General features: G+C 48.9%; 1 protein-coding gene across 1 annotated transcript; it reads left to right on the forward strand.

Annotated features, from left to right (window-relative positions):
• Window positions 1-451: 451 nt before the first annotated feature.
• Window positions 452-25,164, forward strand: aipl1 (aryl hydrocarbon receptor interacting protein-like 1). The gene is made up of 6 exons (XM_072469545.1): window positions 452-863; window positions 2,452-2,631; window positions 6,651-6,839; window positions 9,006-9,182; window positions 16,667-16,808; window positions 23,624-25,164. Exons 1-6 carry the CDS (start codon window positions 768-770, stop codon window positions 23,827-23,829), a joined length of 990 nt encoding a protein of 329 aa, XP_072325646.1. The 5' UTR covers window positions 452-767; the 3' UTR covers window positions 23,830-25,164.
• Window positions 25,165-26,652: the final 1,488 nt, after the last annotated feature.

The raw sequence follows: 26,652 nt of genomic DNA on the forward strand, positions 1-26,652 counted from the left end.
ATCCAAACAGCCTGCACTGTGCCATGTGTGTGGAGATGTGCATTAAAAAAAGGTACAACTGATAACTGGGATCAATTTACGTAAGGGTACAGAACCAAATTTAACGGTAGGTTATTTGCAGGCAGCACACATTGGAAGGCACCCAGTTTGAGTTTTATATTATAGGTTTCTCTCCCAATATATATCCCCCCCAACCCTTTCCCACCCCACCCATCCACCCTTCCTCCAATGATTTATCCCGAGAAATGTTTGAGTCAAAGGGGAATAATCACCTTCAGCATACAATTCAACAGTGTAGTGACCACAACTGAGTTCCATGGGGCACTTACTTACCCAAAGCCCACACACAAACATTTGCTGAATGGCGTCACTGGATAAGGGATCAGGATCAAGAGACTCAGCCTCTCCCACATCCCCTCCTTTGTTCAAGTGTGCTGAAGTGAATTGCAGTGTCTAATCAGACCTGAAAATTTCATTTGAGTTCTTCAATATCCAAATTTCATCCCCTTGTGGCTAAATCAGAATTAAGATGCATGCCAATTTCTCCCAGAAAATTCAGCCCTACCATTAAGAGGATCAAGAATTATGTAACAGGAATATTCTTAATCAATTAGAGTGCCTTGTTACATTCCTGCTCCTAGCTATTGGCTCCGCAGCTGTTTACTCTTGTTTATAAAGCCAGGATCACCAGGTAATCTTCGCACATGAAGCCCAGTTTACTGAGAGTGTAAACTGCAATCCTATACCACATTCCGTGAAGACCAATCATGGAGGAAACATACCTGACAAACGTTGAAGGTATTAAAAAGACAATTCTCCATGGAGGAACCGGAGAGCTCCCAAAACTTCTCACAGGATCCAAAGTAAGTTCAACTGCATTTAAATATTATTTACTGAAGATATTATGGCATATAACATTGAATCAAAGGCAGTGTATGTACAGACAACATAATAAAGGGAGAATATTTGTTGCAGTGTATTGTATTGATTTACCACTATGATGATATTGGTATTTTCATTTCCATATATTAATATTATTTGATTTAATATAATTTTGGCATGATCTAGGCAACATATTCCATTACATTCTAGCAATTCAATTCAAATTCATTTTGACTATGGATTTTCATTGATGATACAAAAGGAGTGAATCCGATATTGATTTTTTTAAAATAAAAAAGCTTTAGAACTGGAAAACAGTTAATTCTTCTACACCAAACTACTGCAGAAACATTTTAGTCTAACCTTGATGTAAAAAGTAATCCTATACATTTTAGATAAACTATCACCATATGAAATGCCTGGAAAACAAAATGTAATTATTATGGGACTGAGTGTTTCCTGTCATGTTCAGGTACTTACGGTCATGTAAGATTTCTTTGCGTTTTTTTCATGGCATGTGGATGCCACTGGCAAGGCCAGCATTTGTTGCCCTTCCCCTAATTGCCCTTGAAATGGCTTGCCAGGCTACTTCAGAGGGCACCCAAGAGTCAACCACATCCCTACGGGGTCTGGAGTCAGAAGTAGGTCAGCCCAGGTAAGGATGGCAGATTTCCTTCCTTGAAAATGAACCAGATGGGTATTTAATGACGACTGACATGGACAGCATGGTGGCACAGTGGTTAGCACAGCTGCCTCACAATGTCAGGGCCCATGTTTCTATTCCGGCCTTGGGTGACTGTCGGCGCGGAGTTTGCACGTTCTCCCTGTGTCTCTGTGGGTTTCCTCCGTGTGTCCAATTAGTCTAAAGATGTGCAGGTTAGGTGGGGTCACAGTGATAGGATGAGGATGTTGCTTAGGTAGGGTGCTCTTTCAGAGGGTCGGCGCAGATTTGATGGGCCGAATAACCTCCTTTCGCACTGTCGGGATTCTACGACGATAGTTCCATGGTACTGAGACTAACCTTTCATTCCAGAATTCATTAATGGAACTTAAATTCCAATAGTGGAATGGTGGGGTTTGAACCCGTGCCCCCAGGGCATTTGCCTGTGTTTCTGGATCACTAGCCCAGTGACAGTATCACTACGGAAATCGCATTCATCATCCAGATCTGCTGACTCACTTGAAATAAATTAAGTAGCAACTGTGCCAAAACGGCACAGGAAGTAACTTGACATGAACTTATCAACCAGTGCACTTGCAAGGAGCAAAGTACCCCCAGAGAGATAAAATATTTACAATCTAATAATTTCTTTCTAATTATCTAATAAGGGACTGTTCAGCACAGGGCTAAATCGCTGGCTTTGAAAGCAGACCAAGGCAGGCCAGCAGCATGGTTCAATTCCCATAACAGCCTCCCCGAACAGGCGCCGGAATGTGGCGACTAGGGGCTTTTCACAGTAACTTCATTTGAAGCCTACTTGTGACAATAAGCAATTTTCATTTCATTTCTATCCAAATGTCCTTGACAGCAAAGTAAAATATAACTGTCTTTATTCTTTGTTGCACTAGGTCACATTCCATTTTCGGACTATCAGATGCGATGGAGACCGAACGGTCATTGATGACAGCAAGCAAGTTGGCAAGCCAATGGAAATCATTTTCGGCAATATGTTTAAACTGGAAGTCTGGGAAATTTTACTGTCATCCATGAGGATCGGGGAGGTTGCAGAGTTCTGGTGTGATGTCATTGTAAGTGCAGCCAGCTGAGTAGATTTTGGGTGGGAAAGCACTGAATGGATGGCATACTCTCTGAAGGAAATGAAGTCCCTTAGTGTTTTTCATTAATCTTCAGATGAATAATGCTGCCTGTCACAATGCTCCGCAATCCATTTTTCTGTTTAGTCATTAATTCGCATCCTTAGGCAGGAGTAAGCAGATTAAGCTAAGCTGCCAACATATGGACACTATACCCGTGGAAGGATGATTCATGGCCACTTAATATAGCGTGGTATTCGAAAAGGTGAATGAGAACATTTTAAAAAATGCTTAAAAACCTGTACACAGATTCTTCCCTGCCCCCCCAAAGGGATAAACAACATTTCAATGATTTAAGGTTAGGAAAGTAAATCATTGCAAGTTCCTTTGTGCTGAAAATAAATCTGGGATCCCAGCCAAATATCCTTTACATCAGGCTCTGTAACTTTAAGACAGCGAGGTAACATTTTCCAGTGAAGAATTGTTTTAATTAAACTCCGTGCGGTCTGAGATCATGCTAATTTATTTTATTTCGTTAAGCAGAAGTAACAAATCAGAATTTTTAACAGGGTGCCGGCAAGCTAGTGACTTGGGCAGACTATTCTTGCAGAAGGAACTGTGCTTGAGAAGCCTGCCAGTACTAATGTGTCAAAGCCCACACGTGAAGAATGGGTGAGGAAACAGTGTTCGTACATTATATTTCATTAAAGAGTCAACATTGTGAAGGGAAGGAAAAACTAGCTGAGAAAGGAGGAGATATTCTTTGTACAAAATCAAGGGCTGTAAAGAATAGTACGAATATACTCCAAAGATGAGCAGACTATGAAAGTTTTCTCCCTGACCTATTTTTAAGTTCAGCCTACCCTTCCCCTCAGTCACTGAGGCCATTGGGGCACTTTTCAGCCTATGTTAGCCGTCAGCGAAAACAGTGACTAGGGCACAAAATAACAACCAGAATCTAGAAACGGGATTCTCGCTGGCCGAGCTGGAAAAGTGCCACATATCCCCAGATGAGGAGGATATCGAGGGGGATGGCAAGGGGCAACCCACAGAGAAGGTTGAGGAAGGATCTCAGGCAATGGCCATGATCCATCTGGGGTGCAGGGCTAGGGACGACCTCATAGCCTCTCAGTTTGGGGATGACCAGGACCCGGGTTTGAAGATCTATTCCACCGTGGGTTCTGACATCTTCCCACTACTCTGGTGCCTGTGGGATATCATCGGGATGGTGGTTACATTCATGGGCAGGGCACGAAAGTGATTGGCTGGATGCTGCAGGAGAATGATGATGACTTGCAGTGTGGACGGAGCCATGCTCCTCTTATCCTCTGCAAAATATTTGACTTCTGCCTGAGAGCGAGCAGAACATGACCTGCCACTGAAATGAAATGAAATGAAAATCACTTCTTATCACAAGTAGGCTTCAATGAAGTTACTGTGAAGAGCCCCTAGTCACCCCATTCCGGCGCCTGTTCGGGGAGGCTGGTACGGGAATCGAACCGTGCTGCTGGCCTGCCTTGATCTGCTTTAAAAGCCAGCGATTTAGCCCAGTGTGCTAACCAGGGTGATCTAGGGGCTCAGAGAGGCTGAATTAAACTTCTCAGCTGCTGCTGTCTCCTCTGAGGTCAGGAGTCCTGGTATTTGTCTCCACCTACTGATGAGGCGGACAGACTCTCTCACATTTTCGGTCCTTGGCATCCTCATAAGTAGAGAATGGTGGCAGACATGAGTGGACTGGGTGCTGCTGTGGGGTGTGGGGGATGAAAGTTCTATGGATGGGGAGTTGACAGTGGTGGGGATGGGGGGCTTTACTGCGCCATCAGTGTAACTTTGCCATTCTCTCACTGCACAGGAATGAAGCACCAAATTGACATGGGGGTTTGTGAAACTTGGCACCATGACATGCCATTGTGGTGGATCCGTATCGGTGAACAAAGTAATTTTTTAATACAAGTGCACTATTACAATTCTGACTTATCTCTACTGGTGCCTAGGTTCACCCATGTCCACTGGATGCCGATGGGTTCTTACTCTTCCTCATTCTTCCGCTACGTCTAAGTATATGCCAGGATCCACAGCTGAGGTTGAGTCGGCCTGCTGCCTTCCATACCCTATTTCTTGAGATGACCTTGGCGGGCATCCCATGGAGAGCCTAGACCTAGAGGGTCTGGACCTGCTCTTGCGCAGCACAGGTGTTGCAGTGCTAGCCTCCTTGGTGTGCGGGGCAGGAGATGTATTGCTCACAGAGAGTGGGGGGTGTCAGATGGGATTGACGCCCCCAGGGTCTCCCAGGCGGAATGCCCTAGACTGCGCTCCCACTGATCCTCTTCCCTTCGGGCGCATGAGGTTGTTGGGACCCAGTGGTGTGGCTTGGAGAGAGATGTGATGGGTGTGTTAACGGGAAACAAGAGGAGGCAGACATACCCTGTCTGCGCAAAGGGCATTCATCTTCTTTTGGCACTGTAGCCCCGCCTCTTATGGAGCGAGCTGCCACTCACCATCCCGGCCAAGCCTCCTAGGCTGGTTTGGTGACCTTGCTTGCTGGATATCCGGCCGATCGTGGCTACAGGATGTCACGCCTCTGCTGGACACCATCCAGAGATTTGGTGAGGGCTCCCCCAGTGAAATGCGATTCTGTCTTCCTGGTAGCAATCCCCTCGACCGAACATGGAAGAAGTGCTGGGGAGGCGTTTGAAAGGAGCACCCCACTGATTACAAAGATAGAGTTTTCCCGGGGCAAGCAGATCAGAGAGAAGCCGCCACAAGTGAGGCGTGAAACACATGGAAAATTATATATTTTGAAAGAGGCTGAATATACGATGAGTTTATCCATCAGTGCCGGCGGGATTCTCCCTGGTTTCCATGCCAGGACCGACACCTTAAAAAAAAAATCAGAAAATTCTGTCCCATATATGTCGTATTTCTCCAAGCAGTCATTATTGTCGTCTTATGCTGGCCACCAATATATGCATGATAGCATCAACACCTACATCTATTTTTTATTTTTCCCCACTCAGTATGTTTTGTAGAGGTGAGACACAGAAGGTGAGATTGCCAGATCTCTACTGTGTGTGTGTGTGTGTGTGTGTCTATGGTGGGGGGCCTTTGGCTGTAAATGCACAAAGGCAGACATGGAGGGCCCCAGGTCCGCCTGCAGTGCTCATCCTCGGCCTACTGATAGACGCCGCCTCTGCATCGGAAAACTTGAGACCAACTGGAAAATGCCAGTCAGCATCCTTTCAATGCCCTTAACAAGGTTCTGAAATGGTCGGTGCTGGGAAAATACCACACTGGCCAGCTCCATTATCTTTGTGCCGGTTCCACCTCTGTTCCCACCCTTAGCAGGGCCTGAAAATTCAGTCCAAGATAGCTTTAACAATACACAGGCCACTTACAAGCCATGCTTGGCTGGATTGCTACACCATGTGGAAACATTGCAGAATTTTCCCCTTTCCATGAATTCTGGAGTGCTGGAGGAAGCAGTTAAAACAGCAACAATGGTTTTAACCATTTGCCTGTTATTATTGCCAGATAGGCGTACAGCAAAAGAGGAAAATAACATTTCAAAATGGAGCAACATTAAATGTAACCACAGAGGATGGTCTCCCCTTTGAGAGCTAACTGGTGGTGATTTAACCTAAGGATCACCACACCTCAGACGAGGGGCAAAATGGAGAAAGTTGGACTTTCATGAATAACCTCAGCTGGCACAGGAATTAAACCTACGTTATTGGCGCTGCTCTGCATCACGAGCCAACTGAGCTAACTGACCTCGAGCAATATTAGGTGGTAAGCCATAGTGAAGAGGTGAGAGAGGAATAGAATACTTAAATAGTCGAATAGTTCTTCCAGAACCGTTCCCAACAGCACATTACAGTTTCTCCTTTCCCGAATTATGACTTTCTGACTTCTGTTGAATGTCTCTTTTATTGTATTTTACTATCTGTGAAAGTGCGTCAATTGGCTATTGTTAAAAATATTTAAACTGGGACAATTGTTTTTCCCAATGACAGCACACCGGTCTGTATCCAACTGTAGCGAAGAGCCTGCGTTTGATCGTAGAAGGAAAAGACCCAACAAGCTGGCACATTCATACCTGTGGTCTTGCCAATATGTTTGCCTATCACAGCCTGGGATATGACGATCTGGATGAATTGCAGAAAGAACCGCAGCCACTCATCTTTGTTATTGAGCTGTTGAAGGTTAAGCCTGTTCTATTTATTTCTACCTCTCACATGGCAATTGAACACAAGCAGTAAAGTTAGTCCTTTCAGTAGATTATTTGATCTCTCTTCCTCTTTTCCATTGAAGGCTTTTCTTATTTCCGTTGTCAGGGATCGGGCGGCATGGTGGCACAGTGGTTAGCACTGCTGACTCACAGCACTGAGGACCCGGGTTTGATCTCGACCCCGGTGGATGGGGGAGGCCGGGACCCTCCCATAGTGCGTTCGGGTTGGGTGGGGGATGCCGGGGACCCTCCCCTAGTGCGCTCAGGTTGGGGGGGGAGCCGGGGGTCACTTTCAGGGCTCGGAGATCGGGATGCCATTTAAAAATTAAATCCCGATCTCTCAGTACACTGGGGAGATCGAGCGAGCGGAGCTCCTCAGTGTGCAAAACAGGGCTATGTGCGGCCTCGGCCGTGTGCCCTCTGCTGAGCCACTTATACAATGTGAGTCATGCTGTATAGCCATGTGTTTCTTGGCACTGCGACCGCCAGGAAACACACAGCTAAACACGCTCTCTGTGGGACTTTGATCCAATTAGTTGAATTTCGCCCCTTATGTTTTGGCCTCAACTAATTTCTGTGGTTGAATTCCATAAGCTCACAACTCTCTTGATGAAAACATTTCTCCTCATCTCAGTCCTAAATCTACCCCATAACCTCAGACTCTGACCCTTGGTTCTGGACACCTCTACTATTGGAAACAACTTCCCTGCATCTTTACTTTTAAGAGTTTCATAGAATCCCCACAGTGCAGAAGGAGGCCATTCGACCCGTTGAGTCTGCACCGACCTGTGGAAAGAGCACCCTACCCATGCTCTTGCTCTAACTCTATCCCCGTTTCCCAGTAACCCCACCTAATCTTTGGACACTAAGGGGTAATTTATCATGACCAATCCACCTAACCTGCACATCTTTGGACGGTGGGAGGAAACCGGGGCGAGATTCTCCGACCCCCCACCGGGTCGGAGAATCGCCGGGGGCTGGCGTGAATCCCGCCCCCGCCGGTTGCCGAATTCTCCGATTCAGAGGGGGCGGGAATCGCGGCGCGCCGGTTGGCGGGCCCCCCCCCCCCCCCCGGCGATTCTCCGGCCCGGATGGGCCGAAGTCCCGCTGCTAGAATGCCTGTCCCGCCGGCGTGGATTAAACCACCTCTCTTACCAGCGGGACGGGCTCCCGGGACCTGGGGGGGGGGGGGGGGGGTGGGGCGATCTGGCCCGGGGGGGGGGGGGGGGGTGCCCCCATGGTGGCCTGGCCCGCGATCGGGGCCCGCCGATCCGCGGGCGGGCCTGTGCCGTGGGGGCACTCTTTTCCTTCCGCCTTCGCCATGGTCTCCACCATGGCGGAGGCGGAAGAGACCCCCTCCACTGCGCATGCGCGAGGATGCCGTGAGCGGCCGCTGACGCTCCCGCGCATGCGCCGCCTGGCAATGGCACCAAAGGCCTTTCCCGCCAGCTGGTGGGGCGGAAATCAGTCTGGCGCGAGCCTAGCCCCTCAAGGTTAGGGCTCGGCTGCTCAAGATGCGGAGGATTCCGCACCTTTGGGGCGGCGCGATGCCGGACTGATTTGCGCCGTTTTTGGCGTCGGTCGGCGGACGTTGCGCCGATTACAGAGAATTTCGCCCCTGGTGTCCCCAAAGGAAAATCACGCAGACACAGGGAGAAAGTGCAAACTCCACACAGCCAGTCACCCGAGACCGGAATTGAACTTGGGTCCCTGGCACTGTGAGGCAACAATGCTAACCACAGTGCCACTTTGCTTCCCTGTCTAGACCTACCTGTCTAGCCCTGTCAGAATTTTATAGGTTTCTATGAGATCCCCCACTCCCCCCTCGTTGTTCTAAACTCCAGCAAGTATGATCCTGAAGAGACTCAATCTCGCAAGAAACTGGTCAAGAAATTTGACAGAGAAACACTGAATTAGGAATGTAGGTGGACAATAGAAATTTATAACAGGCAAAAGGTGTGACCCAAAGTGCACCAAAATTGAGTAATGAAATGCATGCAATTTTTTTTAAAGATGAAAACTATATCTTATAGTTCACTATTCAAATAAATTATAAAAATGTTTTCAGTTTGCTTGCTTTGCAAATAACCATGGACACACAACTTTTATTGTGGAAGTAGAATGTATTTTTAAATTTTAGATCGAGTCGCCAAGTGCTTACAAACGAGAATCATGGGCCATGAATGATGATGAGAAACTTAAGGCTGTGCCGCTTCTTCACGGAACGGGAAACAAAATGTTTAAACTCGGCAAGTATGGAGAGGCATTAGCAAAGTATCGGGAGGCCGTTATCTGCTTAAAGAATCTACAAGTCAAGGTATCTAACATTTAAAAAGTGAAAACCCATTCAGGGTGACACTATAACAACTAATTTAGCCACAATGAATTGCAGTTCACATGTTGCTTTGTCTATTTCTATTGATTCCCATATATTTGTTAAATCCCGAGTGCTGATGGCATTATTTGCTATTGGCTTGCCGTTATTGATATCAGCAAGGTTAACAAGCTGAACTGAATTGAACTGAATTCTCAAACAGCCTTAGTGCAGTGCTCCTCTGATTTATGTTGTGAGCTCCCTCCCAGTGACACAAACTCTCCTGGTACGTCTGCTAGAGATTAATTTGGGCATTGATATCTGCTGCCATGACATAGTTGTATGGCGTGTCGTTAGAAACTTGGACAGGTGGAGCTACTATCGATGCAACATCAGTTTTGTGTATTCACTTGCTATTATGGAACAGTTTGGCTCCCTGACACATGTATGCAGGTGACTAAAACTGGATCCACATGGTTTCCACGCCAGAACAGGAGGCACAAAATTCAACTGCAGGTTGCAAGTCTGGTGAATTTTAAAGTATACGGCCTGGATTCACTGTGACCCGCAGCGGCGTCCCCGATGCAGTGGAGGATGAAAAAAAAAAATCAGGATTGGTGCCGGGTGTTGACGGGTTCCGATCCGAACGCAATGCTCCGACTCCCCCCACCCAATCACCCCCCACAGTGGGAGAATATAAATGAATGCAATGGGTCTTAATGACTTATTTGCATCCTTGTAACTGGCCCGGCACTATATTCTCCGGTTGAGAATCACAAGGTGGCGGGGGTGGGTGGGGGGTAATTATTACAGGCCTCACCAAACATGAGCCTGATGTGATGGACCTTCCGGTATCCGGTATGCCAAGGGGATAACTCCTGAAGGGGGCTGCCCTGCCTCCAAAGTTCTTCTGAGGGCCACCCCCCCCCCCCCATAATGCACACTACCTGCCCACCTCTCTTCTACCAGACCCACCCCCCCCCCAGAAAATGCCCAAATCAAAGTATTCCCCAGAGACTGCCTTAATAGGGAGATCCTCCCTCCACCTCTGGGACACCCACAGCTAAAGGAACCTGCCACAGAGACCCTCCAACTACAGGGAACCTCACAGAAATCCCAACTAAAGGAACCCCCGGAAAGAGACCTGCTAACTAAAGGAACCCCCACAAAGGCCCCCAACTAAAGGGGTCCCCCACAGGGACCCCCTGACTAAAGGGATACCTCCATAGACTCCACCTTCTCCCAGAAAAGAGACTCCTGTATGAAAGCTGGAGAGCAGCCCAGGCAGGGACAGTGAAAGAAATAACAGCTATAACACTTACTCAAAGCTCCAGGTGTCCCTTCCTGGAAGGAGAACAGCTGTGACCTCTGGTTAACCCCCTCAGATCCATTAGCTAAAAGCCATTCATTCATTTCTAAGAGTGGGCTGTGATTGACTGCTTCCACAAAACAGCAGCAGCCTTGATTCATTCATCTCCCTTCATGGATGACTGACTCTAAGCACTGAAACCCCAATGTTTACAAACACCAACCACATCAAAGAGAGGTAAGTGCATTTCAATCACATGTTTGAGTGATTGGAATGCACTTAGTGATTGGAATGCACTTACCTCTTGTCGTGAATAGGCTCTTGCAATGTTTTTTTAAAAATTCAGTTATGGGATGTAGGCATTGCTGGTTAAGCTAGAATGTATTGCCCATTTCTAGTTGCACTTTAGAAGGTAGTGGTGAGCTGCCTTCTTGAACCGTTGCAGTCCCTGAAGTGTAGAAGCACCCACAATGTATTTTGAGTGCTTCATTGAAAGTGAAATGGCAGCCCAAACAGCTGTTCTTTCCTCCCAAACAAAGTGGCAGACTCATAAAAAGAATAAACAGCTGCTATCCTGACTTAATGGATTCCTGCAGAGCTATGAAAATAAACAATCTGACTTTACACTTTGAAGGTCCAGTGAGCTGTCAATCACAATACTTTTAGCAGGCAATGGAGTGTCAATTTCAATGTAAACAATCCAGTTCAAAGCATTCAGCCGCCTAGCCATACAGAGTGACTTCAATAGGCAATGAAATTGACTGTGTGAAAACCACTTTAAAGGATTTCCACCACTTTAAAGGGATTATGTTTACCTTCATCTTACAGACATTTAAACTTTGCATACTGACGAACTTTGTAAAAGGTTTAGGGGTACAGATGGGGAACACTTACATTTTATTATTAGAAAACTTTATCTCTTACTAACTGACTTATTGTTTAAAGGGCTTAGGGATGCAGTTAAGAACACTTTCACTTTATTATTAGGGATGCGTATTTATGAGACAAAGAGTGACTGTTCAAATGGCACAGGGGTACAAATGAGCACATTTCCACTTTATTATGGGAACATTTGACCTTTTACTCACTGACTGACTGTTTAAATGGTTTATGACTACAGATGAGAACACTTTCGCTGAATTATGGGCACTTGACTTTTTTTACATACTGAGTGAGTGTTTAATGGGTTTTAAAGGTCGCAGATGGGAACAGCAGCCAAAGGAGCACCCATCCCAGGGAAGACCTCCTGCCTGAGCCCCTCAGGCCCAGCGCAAGGCCCCCTGACCCCCACCTCTCAGGAAGGATTCCCCTCGGCATCATGGTGGCAATTGTTGGGAGGGTACTTATCATTTTGCCTCCCATCAGACTGCAAGCCACCAGGTCCACACTCCTCAGGACTTGTACCAATTCATACAAGCGGGACCCTTGGCTTGGGGGGCAGGAGCATCTTAGCTGGCAGGGGAATGGATCATCCTGCCTAGCACTGATATGTGAAACAGTTCTAATGGCTATTTGGATGGTCCTGGCGATTTGAGGTGGGAAGCCTGACTGGGCCGTTGGGAAGCCTGCTATGGCCCCTGCTATGGCTGACGAGGAGAGTATGGAGACTCGCGACTTTGCTGCCCTGCCATGGGATTCTCCGCCCGATTGGGATTCCTGGGGCGAGATTCTCCGACCCCCCCCCCCCCGCCGGATATTCGGCGGGGGCGGGAATCATGCCGCGCTGGTTGGCGGGCCCCCCTCCTGCGATTCTCCGGGCCGGATGGACCCGAAGTCCCGCTGCTAAAATGCCTGTCCCGCCGGCATAGATTAAACCACCTACCTCACCGGCGGGACAAGGCGGCGCAGGCGGGCTCCGGGGTCCTTGGGGGGGGCGCGGGGCGATCTGGCCCCGGGGGATGCCCACACAGTGGCCTGGCCCGCGATCGGGGCCCACCAATCCGCGGGCGGGCCTGTGCCGTGGGGGCACTCTTTTCCTTCCGCCTTCGCCACGGTCTCCACCATGGCGGAGGCAGAAGAGACGCCCTCCACTGCGCATGCGCGGGAATGCCGTCAGCAGCCGCTAGCAGTCCCGCGCATCCGCCACCCGGAGATGTCATTTCCGCGCCAGCTGGCGGGGCACCAAAGGCCTTTTCCGCCAGCTGGCGGGGCGGAAATTAGTCCGGCGCGGGCCTAGCCCCTCAAGGTTGGGGCTCGGCCCCCCAAGATGAGGAGCATCCGCACCTTTGGGGCGGCGCGATGCCCGACTGATTTGCGCCGTTTTGGGCGTATCTTTTTGTAGCCTCCTTACATCCTCTTCCCAAATTATTTTCCTATTTATCTTTGTGTCATCACTAAATTTGGCGATCACCCCTTCCGCCAAGTAACTTATATAAATTGGAAACAGCTGAGGCCCCAGCACTGATTCCTATGGCTCGCCACTCATTACCTCCTGCTGCTCGAACTTCAAACACTTACCACAGATGTGTTTGTCCTGTATTAATCTGGCATCCAGGAGCTCCCACATGCTGCAGCTGTGTGACATATCAGCTATCCTACCATCCTTAATGTGTTCTAATTAACTATTTAATTAATTATGTATTTTACTTCTGTTTGTATCTATTTTATTAACCCTGCCAACAGTTGCTAGATTATTTTGAACCTTCGGGATAGAATAAACCTTAGTCACTTACCAGACATCACCAAATAAGTAGTTCCTTCGCCAGTAGCGGAGTAAAACCACTTTCTGAACGCTGAGAAGGTTAGAAAGCAAAAGAGCAGCTCTTTCCCTTCCTTCGGTAACTTCCGTAATTACCCAACTCCCAGATCACTATTCTAACTCGCATTTCTTGCAGTGAACCTGACCTAAAGCCCCTCTTTTACCCATGCGCTGAATTCACACTTCTGAAACTAATTCCAAAATATACTCATTCGGCTGCTGTCTTGCTCAGGATGAAGTCTCCCCTCACTGACTGTGTGCCTCTTGCTGACCTTGTATGTTAAAAGTCCCTTTCTTATATAGAGCAGTGAAGAGTCACTCTCTAGCTTAACTTCCTGCTGCAGTAATGAACATCTATTCGGATCCTATTCAATTATTTTAGGTTAACCAAATATATGAAAAGAAACAAACTTAGAGACAAAGCAAAAGGGGCACTGGCCGAACCAAACAGAGATCAACAGAAACTTAAGAACATCAAATTAAAGTGCAATTAAAGGAGTCAATAAAACACTCCACCCCCTGTGGCGCCCACAGGCTCGGAAGGCCTCTATGGTGCCCGTGGACATTGCATGCTCTCTTTCCAGGGACACCCAGCTGTGAACATGGACATGGAAGAGGGGCAGACTGTCCGGTCGGATTACCCGCTCGATCACCCGCTGCCCCAGGTCCTATTCAGGCAAGGGCTTTCACTGCCACTAAGGCAGTTTAACTGGATTGTTTATTTAAGCTATTTAACTTACTTAAATGTTGTTAGTGCCAGGTTGTTAGTTCTAGCCCATCTGAATCTTACTCTAAAATTCAACTTGAAAAAGATTTACCAATCCCATTTTGAAACAAATTCCCATATATGCTCGGTCTCTGTCTCACTCCGGTCGAAGTCTCCCTTCACTGACCGTGCGCCTCTCACGAGTATGGTAATGGACGGGTGTGTAATATAGTGAGAATAACAATTGTAGGGCTTGCGGTAATATAGTAAGTATAGTTAGGTATGATTTAAATAGATGGGTATGGTAATATGGTGGGTGTGTTACTATAACCCAGAGATTGCTTATTTGAATTCCACCATGGCAAATTGTGAAATTTAATTCAATATTTGATGATTTGTGGGCTAACACTGGAAAAATGGTCGATAAAGATTGCCATCCTCACTCCACACCCCCACTTACTCTGACATATATGTGACTAGAGTCTAAGTAGGATGGTTGATTTGTAAAGTACTCTGAAGCCATCCTAGAAAGCCACTCAGTTTCACAAATTATCACAAAGGCCCATCCCTTATCAGGAAAGTTAGAGATGGGCATGAAATGCAAATATCCTGTTCCTAGGGTCCCTTTGTTGGAGATTAAGGTGCTCTTTGGCGGAAGTAAAAACTGACATGAAGGTGCATGAAAAGTGCATTTGTCATTAACTGTCAAACTCATTGGAACTCTCGACAGACCTGCCAAACTGAAGTGTCAAAAGTACTTGTCAAGAGGACCTGTCAAAAGTGACAGAGTTCATGTCAATGTGCCGAAAGCAGCTTTGGAAGGGGAGCTGACAAGGCATTTAAAAGTCTACTTTTTAAACCTTTAATAAAAGCTCTGGAGTGTAAAAAAAATCATTTATTTCTATCTCACTCTGTCAGTTGACATAAGGTTGAGGGTTTTTAATTACTTGATTAGTGCTGCATGACTCATTTGACAATCATCCATTATCACAGGACGGTGCCTGCCATTTCAGTTTGACTGACAGCTCCAACTGGTTCTGGACTCTTTGACATGGGATTATGAGTTCCAGTACTTGTTGTTATGAGGGATTGTGGACTTGAATTAAACATTTGTTGTTATAAGGCTTTATGTAGCTGAAGGAATGTTAATATAGTAACTGGGTTTTTCCAATATAGCGAAGTTAGGCTTAAATGTTCCACCCTCCGTGGTAATTGTCGTGGGTCATGGGGTGACATGGAGGGCACGAGGGAATAGTATGTGGGTACAAGGAATGAGGTAGCATGGGTTGGCATAGGATGTGCGTGGGTGGTTGGAATGGGGGTTAGGGCTGGAGGGAGGTTTTATATTTTATTTACTTTTTAAATTTTTGGAAATAGTGCTGGAGCCACAAGGCAAGTGCTCACCCAACATGCCTCTGCAGCTGATATCCTTCTCACTACTTCCAGCGACGCCCACCCTGACTTCGAATCTAGTCCAACCCCAGACCAAGTATAAGCGGCATGGTGACACAGTGGTTAGCACTACTGCCTCACAGCACCAGGGACCCGGGTTCAATTCCGCCTTTGGGTGACTGTGTGGAGTTTGCACATTCTTCCGTGTCCACGTAGGTTTCCTCCGGGTGCTCCGGTTTCCTCCCACAGCCCAACGATGTGCAGGTTAGGTGGAGTGACCATGCTAAATTGCCCCTTAGTATCCAAAAGTTAGGTGGAGTTAAGGGGTTTGGGTGGGGCTGTGGGCCTAGGTAGGGTGCTCTATTGGAGGCTCGGTGGAGACTTGATGGGCCGAATGGTCTCCTTCTGCACTATAGGGATTCTATGATTTCAAAGGCCGGATTCGCAAGGCTGGGAATTCTGCTGATGAAAATCCAGGCCTGTATTAGTAAGTTTGATTAAAGAACTTAAATTTAAATAAAGTTTTCCTGATATTAAAATTGCTCACCTGATACCACAGAGGAAACAGATGAAATTTCCACTTTTACATGTTTTTTACTGGCTACAATGTAAATGCTACACTAGGTACATTTAAATAGATACCTACGTGCCATACATCTGCCATATTTTGCTCTGTCTATCCCATTAGCATTATATTACAATATTCATATGTTAGCATTCTGCATTAAAAATACTATGTGCTTCTAAAGCCTTAACCACTGGCCAATGTTAAATTGTAAACTGCATTGTGCGCACCGACTGCTGTGTTACATATTTTGAGGGGCAATAAGTAATCTGCCATTTGAAGAAGAGAACATTTTACTTTTAGTTTATATGGTTACTGAGGCTGCAAGGGGAATGCCCTTGTTTCGGGCTAACTTACCTCTGTAACCTTTTCTGTCTGTATTTTCTTTGGTTAGCCCTAGATCAGACCACTAGAGGGAGTGCCAAATGAAAATAAACACTTATGGGTCAAGAAAAGATGGTTAACTCGTGTCAACCTGCATCATGCTTCCTGTAGCTAAATATGTCAGTGTATTGTTAGTGCTCAATGAAAGGCCCACAGCCAAAGTATTCCGCTCCGAATCCCCACTCCACCACCACCTCTTCCTGTCTCCTTGATGTTTTGATAACTTAGAGATCATATTATAAGCTGCATCACGATGTCTGTACAATTATTTTACCACGTAATTATACATCTAAATGTATTCATGAATTGAAAATGTTAAGGAATAAATAATAAGCACTGCATTTTGCACTCCCAATCAATAGAGGGCCCCAAAATATAAAGCAATGTTACTGTAAACAAGATGTTGGAGAATAACGTCTATTTTTAATTGTAGCACAAGCCCTGGGAGATTCAGTGGCTCAAGTTGGAGAAGATGATTGTCACATTAGTCTTGAACTACTGCCAGTGTCTTTTAAAGATGGAAGAATACTATGAAGTGCTGGAGCAAACAACCGATATCCTCAACAAGCATCCAGGTATGGGCAAATCACTGAGGTAAGACACGGAAACTCATTATTCAACTTTGCAGTAAACATGGCAGCATAACAATGAGGATATTGAACACTGTTATGTTAAAATTCATTAAAACTGCACCGAATATTTCTCACATCGAATGACGTTAGCCCTTAATTTGATGGTCATGTGCCTGTGATTCGCGGAAGTTCAAGGAGGGTTTGGTACAGAGGGTAGAATTGGGATTGGAACTTCCATTACCAAGACCCAAAGTTTACAATGCCTAAAGCCTCAACTTCATTCCAGAGAGACACCATTCTTATAATTTTACGTCTTATACATGTCGGCTAAATATAAGAACACAGGAATATAGACCGTTTAGCTCCTTGAACCTGTTCCACCACTCAGTTCGATCATTACTTCACCTACCATCTTGGTTACATCATCCTCATGATCATTGTCGAATCTCAATTTTGAAATGTTCGGTTGACTTAATCTCAACAGTGCAGCATTGCAGAGTTCCACTGCTCTTTGTGTGATCAATGCTTTCTGATCTCAACTCTGATTTTCATTCCACATGTTTATTTATGATATCAGGAACTTTTCACAGAATGTATCGGAAAAGATCAATTGATATCATTCATGATTTTACATAGGTAAGATTATATGAGATGAATGATGTAGTGTCCCTTGGGCCAAACAGATTTCAGGGCTCATTGCAATTTTAAGCAATCAAATCTCACAACTTTGACCAGTGAGATCCTGGTGACCACTGTCCCTCAGCCTATCAGATCCCAGGGGCGCGATTCTCTGACCCCCCACCGGGTCGGAGAATCGCCGGGGACCGGCGTGAATCCCGCCCCCGCCGTGTCGCGAATTCTCCGCCACCGGAGATTCGGCGGGGGCGGGAATCGCGCCGCGCCGGTCTGCGGGAATACCCCGGCGATTCTCCGGTCCGCGATGGGCCGAAGCCCCGCCAGCCGGCGTGGATTGAACCACCTTTGGGACGGCAGGGGACGGCGGCGCGGGCGGGCTCCGGGGTCCTGGGGGAGGGGGGGCGCGGGGCGATCTGGCCCCGGGGGGTGCCCCCACGGTGGCCTGGCCCGCGATCGGGGCCCACCAATCCGCGGGCGGGCCTGTGCTGTGGGGGCACTCTTTTCCTTCATGGCGGAGGCGGAAGAGACCCCCTCCACTGCGCATGCGCGGGGATGCCGTGAGCGGCCGCTGACTCTCCCGCGCATGCGCCGCCCGGCATAGTCAGTTTCGCGCCAGCTGGCGGGGCACCAAAGGCCTTTACCGCCAGCTGGCGGGGTGGAAATCAGTCCGGCTCGGGCCTAGCCCCTCAAGGTGAGGGCTCGGCCGCTCAAGATGCAGAGACTTCCGCACCTTTGGGGCAGCGCGATGCCGGACTGATTTGCATCGTTTTTGGCGCCGGTCGGCGGACATTGCGCCGATATCAGGGAATCACGCCCCAGATGTTTATCGTAATCCTGATTTGACGGATCACAAAAGCAGTTACTCAGTTTCTGTCACAAAACTGTTTCCATGGCATGAAACTGTCGGCCCCGTCCCTTCCTGGCCCTGCATCGACATCAACGAGAAGAGCAACAGCAGTGAGGTCATAGGAACACCACCACTTCCAAGGTCTCCACCACGTTACACACCCGGTATGATTCAGAGACCGCGTTGCGCCTGGTTCAGATTCGGGCATGCCGGGTGAATAGCGGGAGAGGGCAAAAACCGAGACTCCGCCGGGTGCTAACCATTTTGTGATTCACCCGGTCCAATCCCGATGGCGAGTTCAGATCACACCAGAAATGGCGAGAATATCATTAACCTTAATTTGCATTTATTTCATTCTCATTAAGGAGATTGGAGTTGAATGCAGCAACCTCACAGAAATTACTCGACTCCCCAGCGGGAAGTCATACGAGTGTCATTTAGCACTCTTTTTTAAAAACGTGCAGCTGGCGCAATGCCTGCTGAGGGGAGGGGAGGAGGTGAGTAGCCGTTTCCATTTTCCGTTCTGCAGCTCAAGGGCACCGGGCCTTCATGGGGATTGGGCTTGGTCGGGGGCTGAAGCGTTCCAGGTTGGAGTTCGCCCCTGGGCGAGGGGGGGTTGAGGGGCTTTGTATCTGTGAGGCCTTCAAGCCACATTAAATATTGTGGAGACCCATAACAAGGGCAACCACAGCAGCAGCCTGTCTGTCCTACCAAACTCTCCCAGTACAGAGCCCTGCTGCTGCTTCTCTCCTGAAAGTTAATTTCACTCCCTTTGACTGTAAGTAGCCTCTAACTTCACAGTGGAAGGATATTTCCAATGACGAATTACCTTGTTAGTTGTGGGAACACTTCACACTCCTGGGCTGGAATTCTCCAGTTGTTGCGATTCAATTTTTGCGCCGACAGCTCAGCCCCGCCAGCAGGTTTTGCGGCGGCGTGGGGTTGTTACAATGGGAAATCCCATTAACAAGTAGCGGGAAGATAGAATCGCGCTGCCAGCAAACGGCCAAGAAACAGGCTAGGGGACTGGAGGATCCAGCCTTTTAATTTTCAAGTGCATCCTCGAAAGCATTGGGTGCAATGTCTCAGAGGATGATACTGCATGTCCAGCAATCTTTGATGCCTAAACAGTGTGTCTGAACTCTAGGAACGTCAGCACCATAGAGACAGCTTCCAACAATCAAACAATAAAGAGCAGGGCTTCAGCATTGGGAATCCTCTTGTGGCCAAAGGGTAAGTGTGTGGATGAGCGAACGACATCTGAGCACCACCTCCCTAATGTTCCTGGCAGAGGCCTGGGCTCTAGGGGCTCCTGATGTGGCCAGGGGTGAGTGTGCAGATCAAGGTTTGTCAGCGCAACTTGCTTGATGGATGGCATCTGAGAGAAGGCGGGACAATCATGGTAAGGGTGGGGGAAGCTTGATGGTCCCGCGATGCAAGTCCGGACTGATAGTCAGTCTTTCTCCTCCTCCAATTCCTTCCAGATAAAACAATGTTTACTGGTGTGGATCCTACGGATGCTGCCCTCGCTGAGCTTGTGGCATCTGAGGCGGGCAGATGCCGTCGATGGCAGCAATGCCAACAGAGGCTGGAGGTGGCACTTTATGTTCAGGCACACCCTGAAGACCCATCAGACTGAGAAGTGACTCAGAAGGGGAGACCAGTGACTGTCCAAGGTGGACAGGCATCATTGGTCATTCTATGAGCTGAAGGACAGTATATGCTACAGAAGACTCTGTCTCAGCAGAGAGACAATGCGGCACCTGTGCATGACCAAGCGGACATGGTGCTCTGTGGAGGAACAGAACAGCCGCTCCCAGTGGCCACGAAGGTCACTGCAGCTCTAAACCTCTCCGTCACCAGGTAATTCCAGGGCTTGAGCGGGAATATCCCAATATTCCGCCCAAAGGTGCATCCTGGAGGTGAAGGATGCTCTGTATGCCCCGTATGGGCATCAGACTCTATCACCTTCGAGCTAGACCAGGCCCACCAAGATGCCCGGACTGCAGAATCATCCACCATCATTGGAATGCCCCAGGTCCATGGGGCGATCGATGGCATGCGTGTCACCCTGTGAGCACCAGGGCATCAGAGAGAGTACTACATTAACAGGATGGGGTTCTACACCCTGAATGTTCAGATTGTGTGCGGTCACTGCCTCTGAATCATGCACTGTGTGCTTGCTACCCTAGAAGTGTACATGACTATATGTACACCTATATGCTGGGGCAATTGGAGATCCCTCGTGTCTTTGAGGAACATCCCAGGGTAATGGGTTGGCTCGTGGGGAGTGGTCAAGGAGTACCCGCTCAGGACATGGTTGATGACACCAGTGAAGGTGCGACATAGAATCATAGAATTCCTACAGTACAGAAAGAGGCCATTCGGCCCATCGACTCTGCACCGATCCTCTGAAAGAGTCCCCTACCAAGGCCCACTTCCTCGCCCTATCCCCATAACCCCATCTAACCTGCACATCTTTGGGCTGTGGAAGGAAACTGGAGCACCCGGAGGAAACCCACGCAGACACGGGGAGAACGGGCAGACTCCACAAAGACAGTTACCCAAATCCAGAATTGAACCCAGGTCCCTGGTGCTGTGAGGCAACAGAAATAACCACTGTGTCACCGTGCTTTAACACATGTTTTAGTAGTGAACATTTTACTGTGACAGATCTCCATTCGCCCAGCTACAGATAATGACCACGTCAGTGTCCACTCAGTGCTCCTCTTCTTGGTCTTTCATGCTCTACTGCTGTGTCAAAGTGTATTCCCAGGATGCACATCAGTGTTGGAGGCAGCCTTCTGTCTGCTGTGCCACATGGCCTTTGGAGGGAGCGGAGCCAAATTACTGGTGTCACTGGCATCTCCATGCCACCCTGTTCTTCCCCCTACCCTTGAGATGAGCCGGTATCGGGGGGGGGGGGGGGGGGGGGGGGGGGGGGATCGGAAGAACTGGAGACCGCCGTGGCAGGCCCCGGGTTGGGCTCCAGCGCCTCCTCCTCAATGAAGATGCCAAAAGGACTCCGGGGGACTCCACGGAATGGAGGGGCAGCTGGAGTGAGCCCCAGAAGCCTCTGAGTAATCTAGCCTAGCCAGTCCTGGAGAATGCCCATTGTCTGCACCATGGCGTTGATGCACTCAGTGATGCTCCTCAGTGACTGGGCCACACTCTAGAGAGCTCGGTAATGTCCACCTGTGTCAGGACACATCCCCCGTAGACTGTGACATGACGTCGAGGCCCTCAGATATGGTCATCACAGACTGAGACATGCCTTGGACACCACCACTCAAGAGCCAGATGTCGCGCTCCAGGTTTTCCACTGCGGTTGTCACCTTAGCAGTGTTGGCCTCGGTGCCAGGCACTGTCGGCACCGTCTCCTGTGCCTGAAACCTTTGAGATTCCTCCAATCAGCCTTGTAGTCACTGGAATGTCGCTGACACCCCCTCCTGAATGTCACGGCTGAGCCCTATCACCTGCATCAGCTCTGGGAGAACCTGGTACAGAGGCCTGACATCTGTCTGGCACCCAGCTTGTCCTGGGATCCAGCAGAATACCGACTGCTGACTCCCTTGGATGTTCCTGCCTCCACCCGATGTGCATCAGCAGCTCAGTAGTGCTCACCAGTCTGTGTCCCCGAAGACTGTCCACTATTGTCGCTCACCGAGGTATGGCTCTTTGCGCTGGTGGAAGGTGCGGGTGATAGTTGTGATGCATTGCCAGTGGTCTCCTCAGAGCTCTCCTCCGATGTGTTCTCTTGGGTGGCAAAGGGGCATGATTCCGGATGGCCCAGCCTCATCAGGTGATGATCCTGCAAGACAATGGACACGTGGTCGGTAAAAGGGAAGGATAACTTTGTCAGACATGAACAACTCACTTTAGACAGGTTATCTGGGTGAAGGGGCTGCCCGCTGTCCGTGACCGTTCTCTCCTTGGGCATCCTCGCGACTTCCAGGGTCCGTTCCTCACAGGGGGTGAGGACTCAAATCTCTGGTACTCCTCCTTCCGTCTTGGCCCTTTCTCGCTTATTATGGTCTAACTTCTTCTGCGGGGGCAAAGAGAGGGCATTGTGAGCCACACGCTTGATGGGCCAGGGTGTCTATAGCAGGTGGCATGTGTGGGCACCACACCTGGGCATGAAGGGGTTGTGCTGGTGGGTGCCAGGACATCATGAGGAACATGCTTGAAGATCGGATGTTGGGAGGGTACGAAGTGCCAGATAGTGGATTGGGGGAAGAGGAGGGGGGTTTGGGAATTTGAATGGTTACAGGCAGAACTGATGCCAGGAGAGAGGTGGGAACGTACCCTTGCAGCTCGTTGGACGTCATTTGTCTTCTTCCAACATTGGACGGCAGCCCCCCGGTCATGTTGTCTGCAATGACAGCAGCTGTCACTGCCTCCCAGGCAGCATTGCTGATGCTGTCGCTGGTCCTCCAACCTCCTTGGGGGAACAGGGTGACCTGACTCTCATTCACACTGTCGCGAAGCCAGGCCAGGTCGGGGCGCTGCCATGCTGGTGTGTTGACTTTCAATGAGCGGTAAGGGAGCGCTCAAAAGTGGCTCCCCCTTGTTAGCGGTGAGCAGCTGTGGCACAAGTCTGGCAAATCAGACGGTAAGGGAGCCACTAATGTCGAGATTCTCGTGGGGCTCATTTTTTAGCCTTTCAATACTGGCTGCGATCTGACCAACGAGGCCGATGTGAAACTTCCCGCCAGCGACAGGTGGAGATTCTTCCATCGATCTGTTTTTCCCTCACCATTGTCCCCCCTCCCCCCACCCCACTTTGGCCTAGTTGCCCTTTGACACACTGCTCACCTTTGTTCTGCCATTTGCACATCTTTATGTGCCGCCATCAGCACCCTTCTGAGCCATAATCACCTCCATTTACATTCCTTGTGTCTTTCTGTCCACGACATCTTTGTCAATCTCCAGCTATCGCTGGCCCCCTATTCAGCCCCAGTACTCCACTCCCACTGCCCCACAACAGGATACATCTGACCCTATTTCCTAGTCTCTCCAGGTTTGACAAGGAGTCAACCAGACTCAAAACGTTAGCTCCCTTCTCTCTCCACAGATACTGTCAGACCTGCTGAGATTGTCCAGTGTTTTCTGTTTGTGTTTCAGATTCCAGCACCCACAGTAATTTGCTTTCAACAAAAACATAGAATTTGTGAGTGAGAAACAGAAAGAATACAGGAACAGTTGTCTTGTTTTTAAGTCTGAGCACGGCTGCTAGATAATGTACAATGAACCTCCACAAATTAATACCAAGTCTACAATGTAATTTTACCCCCATCTTTCATAATCTTGTGAATTTCTATCTTCCTTTTACCAGGCAGTGTAAAAGCCTACTTTCTCAGGGGCAAAGCTCACGCAGAGGTATGGAATAAAGAAGAGGCCAAAGCAGACTTTGGAAAAGTTCTCGAGTACGATAGTGGAATGACCAAGCAAGTGAAAAAACAACTACTGATCCTTGATTCCAGAATGAGGGATAAGGAAGAGGAAGAGAAGCTACAATTTAAAAGGATGTTTCACAAATGAATTTGTCGTGTCTTTTATAATGCATCATTGAAATCAATGAAGCACGACAGATCCTTGTTGACATCTTTTTTGGGGGTAGGCTTTCCTTAAAGTGGGCTGTTTCATTTTCTATTAAAGAAATCTTGTTACACGATAAAGCTATTTTAAACATGTGACAATAAATTTTACATGAAGTAAATTTTGTAAAATATTTCTGGGCGAAGTGTAAATGGCAAGAACTATAGCAGTAAGTGTGCCTGCCAGGTTAGGCTCATGTTAATGGAACACCATAATAATCTCCATAAGAGACTCTTCTCTTTCTCATGATTGTCGCACATGAGGTAGTCAAAGCCTGCGCTTACGACTGTTTCCGTAGCCAGATTTCCCTGGAAGAGCTTGCCAGAGGCTGCGGCTGGAGGGGCATGGCGGAGACCTTCCCGCCCTTATCGCCTTCCATAGGCACATTGGAAAGATTTACAGGCCCATAATTGATTTGGCCATATTATGAATGCACCTTCCATTGCCATCAAATCCTGGAGTGCACCTCACTCCAGAGCTTCTGGCCCCGGGACAGGGAAGCTACCCACTGCACCACAAGACCTCCTCCCCATAAGCAATGTCACCTGGGGCAGGATTCTCCGACCTCCTAGCTGCTTGCTTATTGACAGCAGGAGGCGACGCACCGTTCGCTGGCGGTGGGATTCCCTGCTCCCGTCTGTCAATGGGAATTCCCACTGCAGCCATCCCACACTGCTGATACACCCACAGACGGGGCTGCGCTGCCGGTGGTAAGCAGAGAATCCCGCCGCCAACGAACAGCCGGAGAATTCCGGCTCTGGGGCGTCATTCTCCGCCGGCGGGAGTCTCCGTTCTGCCGGCACCGGGGGGTTTCCCGACGGCGTGGGGCTGCCCCACAATGGGAAACCCCATTGACCGGCCGGTGTTACGGAGACTCCCGCCGGCCGGTCAGCGCAGAAATGTGGCGGGGCGGGTAGGAGAATTTCGCCCCTGATCTTTTGGTCGTGCTTGAAAAGCTCCTTAAAATCACAGTCTTTGAGAAAGTAAATGAAATATGCAGTGGATTGAAGATCCTCACAAAAAAAATCTGATCATTGTGGTAAAATAAATGATAAATATCAACAAGTCTCAAGTTCAGTTAATGAGTTTTGACCCATGACTTCCTGTTTTGAGGTTGGGAGAATTGCAACGAGTCATAAGGAAGGGAAATGGATGAAAAAAAATGTATCAACCTGTAATCTGATGCGTAGAATGTACTCAGAAGTCGATTCAATTGAGGATTGAGAGAAACTGCTTTATTTTGTGTTAACACTCAAAATAAATATCCCCTTCTCATTATCCATTGTTTCATCATGTGTGATCTTAAACCAATTATTCATAGAATACAGAGGCCAGGATACACCAGGGGCGAAATTCTCCCCCAACGGCGGGATGCCCGCCGACTGGCGCCAAAGCCGGCGCCAATCAGACGGGCATCGCGCCGGCAAGAAGGTGCGGAAGTCTCCGCATCTTTGGCGGCCTAGCCCCAACATTGAGGGGCTAGGCCGACGCCGGAGGGATTTCCGCCCCACCAGCTGGCGGAAATGGCGTTTGTTGCCCCGCCAGCTGGCGCGGAAATGCGGCGCATGCGCGGGAGCGTCAGCGGCCGCTGTCAGTTTCCCAGCGCATGCGCGGGAGCGTCAGCGGCCGCTGTCAGTTTCCCGCGCATGCGCAGTGGGGAGAGTCTCTTCCGCCTCCGCCATGGTGGAGGCCGTAGCGGAGGCGGAAGGGAAAGAGTGCCCCCACGGCACAGGCCCGCCCGCGGATCGGTGGGCCCCGATCGCGGGCCAGGCCACCGTGGTGGCACCCCCCGGGGTCAGATCGCCCCGCGCCCCCCCCCGGACCCCGGAGCCCGCCCACGCCGCCTGGTCCCGCCGGTAAATACCAGGTTTGATTTATGCCGGCGGGACAGGCAATTTCTGGGCGGGACTTCGGCCCATCCGGGCCGGAGAATCCAGCGGGGGGTCCCGCCAACCGGCGCGGCCGGATTCCCGCCCCCGCCCAATCTCCGGGAGCGGAGACTTCGGCGGGGGCGGGGGCGGGATTCACGGCGGCCAACGGCCATTCTCCGACCCGGCGGAGCGGTCGGAGAATGACGCCCCAGATTTCAACTCAAATATTCAATAATAATCTTAGTTAGTGTCAGAAGTAGGCATACATTAACACTGAAGTTACTGTGAAAATCCCCTAGTCGCCACACTCCGGCGCCTGTTTGGGTACACTGAGGGAGAATTCTGAATGTCCAAATTACCTAACAGCACGTCTTTCGGAACTTGTGGGAGGAAACCGGAGCACCCAGAGGAAACCCACGCAGACACGTGGAGAACATGCAGACTCCGCAAAGACAGTGACCCAAGACGGGAATCGAACCCGAGACCCTGGAGCTGTGAAGCAACAGTGCTACCCACTGTGCTACCATGCCACCCTTGTTTCTACGCCCACTGTATAAATGACAGTGATATATAATATTGCTAATACAGTCACTTGACAGCTGTATTAAAAGAACCTGCATGTTTGTGGAGTAACACTTGCGGGTGACCACAGGTGACTTAGTGCGTTTTCTAGGAAATTTCAATTTATCACAAAAAGTTAAGGAAGTGTTTAAATATGAAAATTGGCTGGGCATTTGCCCACCTTGTAGCAGTAAATGCACTCAAAAATAAAAGTACTTGAATCAACTGTAAAGAGCTTGTTCTGAGTTTGCGGAAGTCACAATATGAATGCTATATAATTTTTTTTTTTACAAACCCAAATCAGAAATAGGCCCGAGAATCACATTCCACGGCA

The sequence above is a fragment of the Scyliorhinus torazame genome, chromosome 12 (genome assembly GCF_047496885.1).
Source record: "Scyliorhinus torazame isolate Kashiwa2021f chromosome 12, sScyTor2.1, whole genome shotgun sequence".
NCBI lineage: Eukaryota > Metazoa > Chordata > Chondrichthyes > Carcharhiniformes > Scyliorhinidae > Scyliorhinus > Scyliorhinus torazame.